The 12,644-nt window shown below is 33.9% G+C and overlaps 1 protein-coding gene and 1 long non-coding RNA gene across 2 annotated transcripts; both read left to right on the top strand.

The window, feature by feature from the left end:
* The first annotated feature begins 2,725 nt into the window (after nucleotides 1–2,725).
* Nucleotides 2,726–5,319, top strand: LOC143051862 (uncharacterized). Its single transcript, XM_076224851.1, has 2 exons — nucleotides 2,726–2,813; nucleotides 3,833–5,319. The coding sequence occupies exon 2, from the start codon at nucleotides 4,046–4,048 to the stop codon at nucleotides 5,189–5,191; it is 1,146 nt and encodes a 381-aa protein (XP_076080966.1). The 5' UTR covers nucleotides 2,726–2,813; nucleotides 3,833–4,045; the 3' UTR covers nucleotides 5,192–5,319.
* Nucleotides 5,320–10,187: 4,868 nt separating this feature from the next.
* Nucleotides 10,188–12,347, top strand: LOC143051867 (uncharacterized). Its single transcript, XR_012970928.1, has 3 exons — nucleotides 10,188–10,259; nucleotides 11,842–11,942; nucleotides 12,235–12,347. It is a non-coding gene; the product is annotated as an uncharacterized LOC143051867 (long non-coding RNA).
* Nucleotides 12,348–12,644: the final 297 nt, after the last annotated feature.

Here is a 12,644-nt window from a genome sequence, read left to right as displayed (position 1 = left end):
TATTCAGAAATATTATGTATGTGATCTATCTTACACTGTCTCCGAGTGGTAATTCTGGTGAGTGTATGTGATCTATCGTATACTATCTCCGAGTGCTAATTCGGGTGTATGTATGTGCTCTATTTTATACTGTCTCCGACTGGAAATTCGGGTATGTGTATGTGCTCTTTTTTATACTGTCTTCGAGTGGTACAAGTAATTCGGGTATGTGTATGTGGTCTATCTTATATACTGTCTCCGAGTGGTACATCTAATTCGGGTGTTTGTATGTGCTCTATTTGATACTGTCTCCGACTGGGAATTCGGGTATGTGAATGTGCTCTATATTATACTGTCTCTGACTGGTAATTCGAGTGTGTGTATGTGATCTATCTTATACTGTCTCCCAGTGGTAATTCTGGTGAGTGTATGTGCTCTATCTTATACTGTCTCCGAGTGCTAATTCGGGTGTATGTATGTGCTCTATTTTATACTGTCTCCGACTGGAAATTTGGGTATGTGTATGTGCTCTTTTTTATACTGTCTTCGAGTGGTACAAGTAATTCGGGTATGTGTATGTGGTCCATCTTATATACTGTCTCCGAGTGGTAATTCGGGTGTGTGTATGTACTCTATTTTATACTGTCTCCGACTGGTAATTGGGATATGTGTATGTGCTCTATATTATACTGTCTCCGAGTGGTAATTCGAGTGTGTGTATGTGCTCTTTCTTATGCTGTCTCCGAGTGGTAATTCGGGTGTGTGTAAGTGCTCTATCTTATACTGTCACCGAGTGGTAATTCGGGTGTATGTATTTGCGCGCTCTATTTTATAGTGTCTCCGACTGGTAATTCGGGTATGTGTATGTGCTCATTTTAAGTTTTTGTAATCCGATATTTCATGTATGTTAATATTGATATATTTGGTTTCAAATAAAATTTTGATATTGTAACGGTCTCTTTCTTTGTTTCTGATTGTTATTGTCTACTATTCTCTTCTGGAGTCCCTTAATGAGAAAGGAACTGTTGATGGACACTAAATTGAAATAAAACTTGAAAGTGGATTTTTCATTTCATAATTCAGGCATTTTGTTATTGTACTTGAACACGTGCCAATTAGGATTAATGTACACCCCAAAACCATCACTACAACCAACCTACAAATGACCCAACTACAACCTAACTCGACCTGATTTCAACCTAAACCAGACTTGATTTCAACCTAACTCGACCTGATTTCAACCTAAACCCAACCTGATTTCAACGTCACTGGACCCGATTTCAACATGTTATCAACGTCAATACAACGTTGAAACTGCAACGTTGATTCAACGTCAGAATTTCAACGTCATTACAACTTTCAAAACTAACCCAAATTTCAACGTTGTCACAACGTTGAAGACTGACTTTGGATCAACGTTGATACAACGTTTTGTGCCAGCTGGGCTAAGTTTCACCGTGTCCCGCCTGAAATAAAAAGACATGATTCTATTCAATATGCCAAGCTCCGTCTTGTCCCGAGTTTGATTGAATAGACAACTTTTGAGTTCGATGCATTTCCGTCAAAAACTCTGGTTTTAGTGAATAAACTCATCATAGATACCAGGACTAAATTTCCAGACGCGCGTTGATTTGTGCGTTTAGGGGCGTCGTCACTTCCATTCCGATGTTGAGCGAATGGTTGGAAAACTATAATTCTATTATTGTACGAATTATTTGGCAAATTCATTTTTCAAAATTGACAATCAGCACGGCTGTCATTAAAGAATTGGCATTAAGTACCTACAGAACAACCCTTATTTCTAGTTTATCCTGCACAATGACGATCACTAAGACGCTTGATGAACGTAAATAGTGCAGGGATACAGGATATCTCCTCTATCCCGTAAATGATGTCATAAAAGCGCGCATAAATGACGAGTTTTTCCGGTGACGGATGAACTCGAAAGTGGTCTATTCAGCATTAAGTATCAACCATGATCAACAGTAAAAAAAATCACAAAAGTACTGAACTCCGAGGAAAATTTATAATGGAAAGTCCCTAATTAAATACAGCAAAATCTTCTTTAATTACAAAAAAAAAACAACATTAAATATCATAATTCTGCTTTGAATACCAAAACTAAAACCCACATTAAGATTAGAAAAATGTATAACAAAAGCCATCCACCCGTGTGGTTCCTAATTTGAAATCGACATGGGAATATCATGTATCGGGCATCAGTTAGTGTTTTTAAAAATCTACACGGTCAATTTTAATAACAAACAAAGGACTTACTACAAAACACACAAACCTACATCGACCATGTACAGTGACACTGACTGTAAAGAGAAATCCATGTGCATATTGTACAAGCTCTAATCTAAAAAGACATAACATACGGTTCAATTACAGAGGGTGGTAAGGGTTATTATCGTGCAACGTGTTTTTGCCGTTTTCATTTCACGTGCAGCTGTGAATAACTCTCGTTATTCACCGTGTTTCGTGAAATTGAGATAAAAAAAAAACGTGCTAGGAATTTTTAATTGTTGGTTCATCGTGTAATGGCAATTTTATTTTGCGTTCTCCCGTGCAGATACCTTCTCTCCCTTTTTACGCCCCTCATTACAAACTATTCTCAATCAGTTAAAATGCTATCCACACTTCCTGTTAACGACACTTTTCCAAAGAAGAATTCTCGATCTGTATTACGATTTTTGCAATCGTGCGTTCCATAGGTATATCTTTATTATCTTCCTTTGAATTCTATTTAGAGACGCACGTCACGTAACTGTGAAATAAAGCTAGCCTGGGGTCCTGGCTAATCTTGTTCACCTTCACTACTCTTAAAGAACGTAAGTTTTTATATTAATTGCATTTTAATATTACAATTTCTATATTCACTGAACACTAAATAATAATAATAGTGTGTATTTTAAACGAAAATTGAAACAATCGATGAAAGTTCTTTGTTAGCTTGTACAAAGTATGGAAAGCCTATTTAACATTAATACATTTTCAAGATTTTCCCCGCCGTTTTTACCATGAACTCGATATACAATAAATATTTAAAAGTTATTATATATCCTGATATTTTGAAGACTTATTTTTATAAGAGTGATCCATTGGATCAACCTTTTAACTTCAAAAGTGGGGTGTATTTTTTTTGTCTTTTTTAGAAAAACTTTTCGCTCCGAATTTAAAACACGTTTTTTTCAACGATATCAATCAAGTTATTCTTTTTTTAAATTTCATACTTTAAGGTATGGCATGTATGGAAAAAAAATCTGGATTCAAAATATTTTTTTTTGTTACATACTTCAGACTGTATTTGATCACATGAATTTTTTTTTTTTATCAAACTGGGGTTCAGAATATTATTTTAAGGTAAATGGGGTGTCTAAATTATTTTTCATAATTTTTTTTAATAATTTGCCAAAATGTAGTTTATAACATGCTTTTTAAAACAAAATTATAAAAAGAATAGGTCACTGGGCTTATTTTCATGCTACACGGTGTTCAAAATTGACAGATTTTGTATAGATTATGCACGGAAAACCCATATTTTTTGCAAAAAAACATTAACTACACCATAGAATTTTGAGATAACATATGAGAAGATAGCTTTAATAGTATGCTTTCATTTAAGAAGAAGAAAAAATAGGGTTACCGGACCCGTTTCGTGCTACATTATAAAATAGGTAAATTCTTAACACATTCTAAAAATACCTTAATCTGAATTATCTTCCCTTGTATTTGAGTTGCCTCCACTTATGTGACAAAGTTAGAAAAATTAAATCAATCAAAAGTTGTTGTTTTTTTTTTGTAAAAAACAAACCATAAATATGATAAAACATGTCATTTCTATTTTTAGATAATCTGGCTGCATTGTGTTTCAAAGAGTGGACAAGAATATGCATAACATTAGTAAAAGTTTTAATTCTAACCTGGCTAGAAATATAGCAGGCACCACTATACAATCTTGGTTATTCTTACCTGACTTTATAGTTAAAGGATATTAAGCAGTGGTCATTGTGAACAGGAAAGAACAGGAACAGATAGATTTTAAGAAACGTAAAATAAAAAGATGTTAACAGTTATCTCCCCTGACAAACCTACAGACAATTTAGGAACATTCCTCGACGGACAGGACAAGACAGAAACAAATATGGTTTCTGATACTGAAATATCTTATGAACAACCTTCAGACATTTTAAAGACGTTACACGGCGGACAGGACAAGACAGAAACAAAAATGGTTTCGTATAATGAAAAGAAAAATAAACTAACATGCATCCCTCTTGAAAGTCTTCATCAGACTAGTACGGACCAACTGATGAACGATGCATACCAGACATGCCAGACTAGGCAGAAGGTTGATGCTGGTGAAATGAGTGGTAAAGAATGTGACGGTAATGTTTGTGGTAAACAGTGCCAGGGAAAGGCGTGTAAATTATGTAATAAAGGAGTTCGTAAACCTCGGGTCTTAAAGAGCCGCATTATAAAACCTAAAGGCTATAAACCTTTCAAATGTGGAGTCTGTGAAGTAGATTTCACTAGGAAGGAACACCTAGAAATGCACATGAGAACACATACTGGTGATAAACCATTCACATGTTATTTATGTGATAATACTTATAGTCGGGGTCATCACTTACGGCGTCATATGAGATCTCATACTGGTGATAAACCACACAAATGTGATATATGTGATAAGGCATTTAGTCAGTCTCATCACATGCGAAGACACAAGCTAACACATACAGATGAAAAACCGTGTAAAATATGTAAATGTGATTTATGTGAAAAGGAATTTAGTCAGCAATCTCACCTAAGTAGACACATGAGAACACATACTGGTGATAAACCTTATCAATGTGATGTGTGTGAAAAAGCTTTCTGTAGGAAGGAACACTTACAATCACACATGAGAACACATACTGGTGATAAACCGTTTGCATGTGATATCTGTGGTAGAGGTTTTACTAGTGAAAAGGACAGACGAAGGCATTTTAAACATAATGCGCATGATGATGGACCTTATAAATGTGATATTTGTGATAAAGATTTTATTCGGAAACTAAACTTAAAAGAACACATGAGAACACATACGGGAGAAAAAGCATATATGTGTGAGATATGTGGTCAAACATTTAGCATGTCAATTTTGTATGCTACACACGTGACTAAACATAATGCTGAGAAGGCCAAACTTATTTGCAGTTCAAAATAGATAAAAAAAATCCATATAGCCATGATAGGTGATACTCCATCCTACATGAATATATATTTTTAAAGGAGGAAACTCTACACAACTTATTTTTTTGTATGGACTTACCTTAATAAACGTTTGAAAAATAATTCGAGCTATTTTTTAACTGAGTTTTGTTTGATGAAGCATTGGTGTTAGTTGATTTAACGAAAATTCTAGACAAACGAAGACCACTCTAATTTTTGATGAAGAAACATTTAATTTTACTTCCCATTGATAAATTAAAGCAATCCTTCAGTACTTGCACGCACTTTGATTCTTCATTACCTAGAGGTATAGGGGGAGTATTGACATCTCACAAAACATGTTTAACCTCGGCCTTTGTATTATATCTTTGGTGCTTTTTAATCTACATTTGTAAGTTCATTTTTTTTTGAAAAATGACGCTTTCAGCGGCATGTTTCCGATACTCATGATACTATTGACCTGAACTTCCATTACATTTCTCGGCCTTCCGCGCTTGGTTCTGTATTTACTTTCCATTACATTTATCCGCCTACCGCGCTTGGTTTCGTATTTTACTATTTTACATACAAACTGTAGTCTGCTTGTAACATCATTATTTGTGTAGTAATCAACCGGGAACCAGTTTACATATTTTATTTACAAAAAATTACATTTTGGCCTGTTCATAAGTCTATTGTTATTAAATGATATTTTGAGCTTTCCCTTTGTTATATCTTTCATATTAAGTCAAGCTTTCGCTTTTATCTACGTATTAAACAAATAGATCCGTTTTGACATGGTTCTGGACTTTTCAAACACCAATGATCAGCAATCGCTAGACAAAATAGTTTTGTCAGCCTTTCTTACCATTTTAACTTAACCATTTAAAAAGTATTAATCGGAATCGTTTTGACATCCATTGGATAGATACTGGTCTTTATCAGGATTTACGAAGTTTTGAATAATCGGAAATTAGTTATGCCAACGCGGTGCGTATGAATCGTCTGATGAAGCTGGTCCTTCTTATTACCAGAAAGACCGAAGTGTACCAACACGATGTTGTTAAGATACTCATGATACTCATAAATCTATTTTTATAACTTTATTGATTATGTAAAGTAAAATTTAAACATTGTTAGAACATTAAAGATATATAATTAATCGGGGGAAAACTTGATAGTCTTTACGTTTTACAAACAACTGCCTTATTTATAAGAAAATATAATGTGTCAGTGTTGGTCCACTTTCTACTGGTTATAAGACATATCGAAGTACCAGAAATATTGCGACTGGTTTACGTTTCTATTTTACTTTCTCAGGATAAATGTAAAATTATCGATCTCGATTGTTTAGACTTCGTTACGCTCGTACACATTTTTTTAACGATCTTTTCTGCATTACTTGTCAATCTAAACTTCAAATATGTTCAAATATCATAGGAAGAACGTTATATGTCTTACTAGTCCGGTCGGGCTAGCGATAATTAAAATTTACTACTCCGAGCTGAAAATGTAATACTAGCCTAGTCTGGGGCATCGAGCTAGTGGTTAACGACGTAGACTGGGCCCGACTGAAGCTTTGTTTACAAAGTTACAGCAGCATAGTCTGTAACAGACTGTATCTGTATGACACATCGATGCTGGCTTTGAAGCTCTCTACGTTTGATGCGTGCACAACAGTGTCGTCTAGCTGATTCTATACGATCACTGCCTTACAAAGGATGAGTTTTAATATTGTACGGTGTTTTACTTGGTGGAATGTCAATACACTCACAGTTAGAGTTATTCTTCACTTGCATTTCCACAATAATTGTTGCGTGGTATTCTTTGAATTTCTCTGCAGTTATGGTTCTCTTCGGACATGCTTTTTTGAGGATTTCGTCTGCTTCAATAGCGTGAATCAGCCCCTCAACTACTTTTACATAAATACTTACTTTGGCTTCAACGCCTTGTTCGTCTTTGTCTGGGGATCTTGTAGTTCCAGTTTGGCAAGCGTTTTGGAGATGTATCCATCCTTTCTGTAATCTATGGTGATAAATTTTGCCGCTTGACATGTATCCTTTCGAGCTTTTTTTAATTTTTGTTACCGGGCAGGGGCTCCATATATATAAGATCCATACCTTAAGGTCTAGTTCATTGTTCTAATCTGACACAAATTTCAATAACTGGAATGCCACCCAAGTTGAATATATGGTGACCCACTATAACAGCATAATTACTTGGAATTGTGTTTAATACCATGATGGTTCAATGGCATAAACTTAAATGGAGACAGAAATTTGACTTAAAAGATGGTGGGTTAGTGCAAAATATTTTTTTCTAGCTTACTATGATATATGGTTAAAGAATGACTATCAATTATATGGGTCAAGGACAGAGTTGTTATAAAATATCAATATGGCAGAGAAGTGGTTTCAAGTTTCATATAAAGCAACCCGATTGACATGAAATAAAAAATCAAAAGAGTATCTCTATTTGTCTAATCTTCAAGGTGAAATAAAACTAGTATAACAATATTATGCTATTGTGTAAATCTACAGAAATATAATTTGCATCAAGTAACAGAAAAAACTATGTCACTAGTAACTTATTTGATGAGTACGTGGGTAATTAGTCCTATAACATATGACCTCAGGAGCGTTATTTAATATTTCTATTTATTGTTCTGATAAAAAAAAAAATTACTATCACTGAATGTGCCACACTTCGCATTAAAGAAAAATAAAGAAATGAAATATCAGTATTTAAACGTTAAAAATTGAATAAGAATGCGAAGTCATATGTTATAGGACTAGTGGGGTCTAAGAGCTCGCTACAACAGGCTCTTCATAATTATTTGGTTTGAAAATGATACTAGTAGTCTGTATTCTTGATTTAGAAAAATGTAATTGCAAGAAAAAAAATACACATTTATTTAGAATACTTTAAATCATTCAGGAAGTCTTTGTGTACAAAAGAACAGCCAGTAGTCATTGGATATTATAGATCATTTAAATAGTCTTGACCTATTTATAAATACAAAAGAACAGCTAGTAGTCATTGTATATTGTAGATCATTCCAGTAGTCTTGACCTATTTAGTTGTACAAAAAAAACCAGCCAGTAGTCATTGGATACTGTAGATCACTCAGGTAGTCTGGACTCTTGACCTATTCATTTATACTTTAAAAAACAGTCATCTGAAGTCACTTCACATAATCAATTATATGCTTACGAGACATGTACAATGTTAAACTTATAGCGGTATTTGAAAATCAAGGCTTGCATAAAAAATATCCCAATATTAGAGGCAGTGGCGTCATTTTTCCTCAGAGCTTTTAGCTCTTTGATTATGTTTTGGAGTTAATGAGACGTTCATTGCAGGTGAGAACAAGAATGTGTCCAAAGTACACGGATGCCCCACTCGCACTATCATTTTTCATGTTCAATGGACCGTGAAATTGGGTAAAAAATCTAATTTGGCATTACAATTATAAAGATCATATCATATGGAACATGTGTACTAAGTTTCAAGTTGATTGGACTTCAGCTTCATCAAAAACTACCTCGACCAAAAACTTTAACCTGAAACTCCCACTTTCATTTTCTACGTTCAGTGGACCGTGAAATTGGGGTCAAAAGTCTAATTTGGCTTTAAAATTAGAAAGATCATATCATAAGCAACAAGTGTACTAAGTTTCAAGTTGATTGGACTTCAGCTTCATCGAAAACTACCTTGACCAAAAACTTTAACCTGAACGGACGGACGGACGGACGGACGCACATACGAACAGAGGCACAGACCAGAAAACATAATGCCCCTCTACTATCGTAGGTGGGGCATAACAAAAGAAATCATTGGACATTTGATATGCAACAACAAATACCAAGAGTGCACACCCTGAAATGTCTCGCCTTCTATACTGACCATTGCTTGTATATTGATAAATATAGTTTTCAGTAAAGCTATCACATAAACTGAGAATGGTCCAAGAAAAAGAGGTCAATGTCAGATAAACCAAATAGGAAATACATGCACACTTAACAATACACTAAATATGCTTTAAATGTAGTTGATCTATTGCACATAGTATTTAAGAAACAAACTTAACCAGGAAACTCAACATAGAAAAACGAAAACGAGGTCAAGGTTACATGAAGTCCTAACAATCATTACACGGTTTAACCAGATGCTCTACAGGGCGCAGCTTTATACGACCGAAGAGGTCGAACCCTGAACAGTTGGGGCAAGTATGGACACAACATTCAAGCTGGATACAGCTCTGAATTTTGATTGTGATTAAATAGTTGACACAGCTTAGGTTTCTGACAAATAAAATTGAGAATAGAAATGGGGAATGTGTCAAAGAGACAACAACCCAACAATAGAAAAAACAACAGCAGAAGGTCACCAACAGGTCTTCAATGTAGCGAGAAATTCCCGCACCCGGAGGCGTCCTTCAGCTGGCCCCTAAACAAATATATACTAGTTCAGTGATAATGAACGCCATACTAATTTCCAAATTGTACACAAGAAACTAAAATTAAAATAGTACAAGACTAACAAACCAGCAGGCACACAACGTTGAACCAACGTTGAAAATATGTTGAAATTTGGTTGTAGCGTTGATCAACGTCAATTCTATCAACGTTTAAATCACGTTGTTGAATCAACGTTGATTTTTGATTAAAATTTTCAACATTGAACTGCCAACGTTGAATCAACATTGAATTTGAGTTGATGCTTTCAATGCTTTGATTGGTTGAAAATATAACGTTGATAAACGGTTTTATTAGTTAAGGACTATGACTTTAAGTGTCGACCAAACAATGATTTCAACTTCAAGATGAGATTGAACCAAATTTTCCCTTTTTGCTTAAATGATGACTTTTTATTGGTTTAATGATGTTTTTGAATAAATTCAATGATTACTGTTTCATATATAAATTAATCTTTAAATTGCGATAAAATTATTATAATTATTATAATTACTTGAAACGGATATCTTTTTCTGGTTGGCACATGCGTAGAAGACCGACATTTTGAATTCATTTGCGCCAATTTGATTACCACATCAAGTTAAGAGTTGCTCTCAGCAGTGTAAAGTAAGTATAATTTTCATTTCTTGTTTAATTTAATGATAGTTATATGATAATTTAAGATATACAATAGTGTAGCGTTTATCGTAATTATATGCATGATATGAGTATAGTGATTTAAGCAGATCAGATATAATTTTATAATTAATATACACACACATGACACATGTGTTTGTAGTCTCGGGGAACAGCAAGGTTGACCTTAAGATATATTTGTACATTGATTGGGTGCGGCAACTTATTATGTTAAGACTTGAAAAGGGAGAGTGATTTTATGAACATTGATTTGGTAGTTTAAAGCAAAAGCATATGACAAAGAATGCTATCATTGCAGATACTGGGAGGGCGCGGGGTCATAATATCATGGAACATCGGTTGAAATTGAAAAAAAATATATATTCGTCTGGCAAATAATAATATATAATTATTGAAGTTCACCTATGCGATCTTATACTAGTTCTTTTACATGTTTTATATGTTGATATAATTACAAGTCAAAGATTTACAACACATGGCATTCTTGACCTTGCAACACATTCAAAACAAACAAATTATTTTCTCTGGGTTAGAATAGATGTCACTCACAGCATGTATTCCGAGGATTTATCAATGAAGCAATACGGCAGATAAGAAACATGTGTGACCATAACAAATTAATACACAATGATCTGTCCGTTTTCAAAGTGGTCTATATGATAACGTCTTAAATAGATGCTTAATCAATTGACCGTATTGAATTATAACAGCACAAAAAAAGTCAAGGAAATAAAACAAATATTCTTTTATTTTTAATGTCTAAACTTAATCCATATGCATGCAAATGAAAATTAAATAAGACGTATCACGAAAGACTGGAATATATTGCAGTTTAAAGAAAAATGTAAACACAGGTTCAAAGTTTAGCAACCATGCCGAAAGTATCTATAATTGATGAAAGATCATGAAAAAAATATATGTAAAGTATGACATATATTGTTTCTCGAGATGAGTGACTGTCAAGATCTTGGTGCTTGTGGTGCATTATTGTTTCTCAAGATGAGTGACTGTCAAGATCACGGTGCTTGTGGTGCAGTATTGTATCTCAAGATGAGTGACTGTCAAGATCTCGGTGCTTGTGGGGCAGTATTGTTTCTCAAGATGAGTGACTGTCAAGATCTCGGTGATTGAGGTGCAGTATTGTATCTCACGATGAGTGACTGTCAAAATCTCAATGCTTGTGGTCCCCCTTGAGAGGGAAAAATTGGTTGATTATATAATGAATCACTGAAGCATGACTTGTGCCCCCCCTTTTTCCCTCTATTATTAAGTAAAAGGACCCCTTATGAAAATTTCAGGATCTGCCACTGATTCGGCAAACTTCCCGTAATGCTACAATAATAATTATTGGACTTCAAGTTTTTCAACCAATTATTGAAAAAATGTAAGATCAGAACAATAGATTATAGTGATCTCCGAGGAAAATTCAAATCAGAAAGTCCCCAATGAAAGGTTTTGGATGTCCAAATTTTGTAAGCGTGTTTATTTATTAGTTCAGGAGGGAATTAATAATTTGAAAATGCTTTAATTAAATAAACGTATTTTTTTGTAGATGATGTCTTACCAAAAAATCCATGTCTGTAAAGTACATCTCGGGTAAAAAGAATAAATATGCCTATGGTGTCCAAGCTTGACCGATTGAAATAATAAGAGGTGAGTATTGAAATATACACCATTGGTTTTTTTTCACATAAAAGTGTGTGAGATTTTGGTCACAATTTCTTTTAAATTGGCCCTGCATCTTTATCTACTAAAATCTTTAGGTTTGTTTTTATTAACATGAGTAAATTGATTTATTATTTACTATCTGAACTCAAGTTTAAAAAAAACTGTCATGATAGCTATTGATAAATATTTAAAGAAATAACTTTATCATTCAGGGCTGCATAATGAAATTAACCCAGTTATGTAAAAGATAGTACAATATGTTTTTTTTCTGTTGCAGATGCTGTAGTAACAAGTTTCGAATGTAAAAATTAGAGACCACAATATGGAACAACAGTACAAGATGTCTAGCAGATGGACTATTTTTTTTAAAAATAAAATAAAGTAATCAGATTAATTGTGTTTGTTTGACATTGTAAGGGGCATATGTGGGTAACTTGTTATATAACTACTGTGTTTTGTCACAAACATATTTTGAGTGTGAACATAATAGTTATAGGTAAAGCAAGATAATGTCTATTAAGAAAAGTGAAGGCACAAAAATGTATACCAACAGAACTACAAACTACATGTACACCAACCACCAACATATATAGTTGTGCGACAGTTTTGTTACGCATAAAATGACATTGATGGATTATAATAAAGGGTAATAATTTCAGCTGTTAAAAAAGCTCAATTCAACCATTG

Source organism: Mytilus galloprovincialis, chromosome 11, assembly GCF_965363235.1.
Source record: "Mytilus galloprovincialis chromosome 11, xbMytGall1.hap1.1, whole genome shotgun sequence".
NCBI classification, from domain to species: Eukaryota; Metazoa; Mollusca; class Bivalvia; order Mytilida; family Mytilidae; genus Mytilus; species Mytilus galloprovincialis.
This window is presented reverse-complemented; position numbering and strand designations above follow the sequence as displayed.

What these genes read in the sequence shown, in the direction of transcription:
- LOC143051862 (XM_076224851.1), top strand. Translation starts at nt 4,046, where the DNA reads ATGTTAACAGTTATCTCCCCTGACAAACCTACAGACAATTTAGGAACA.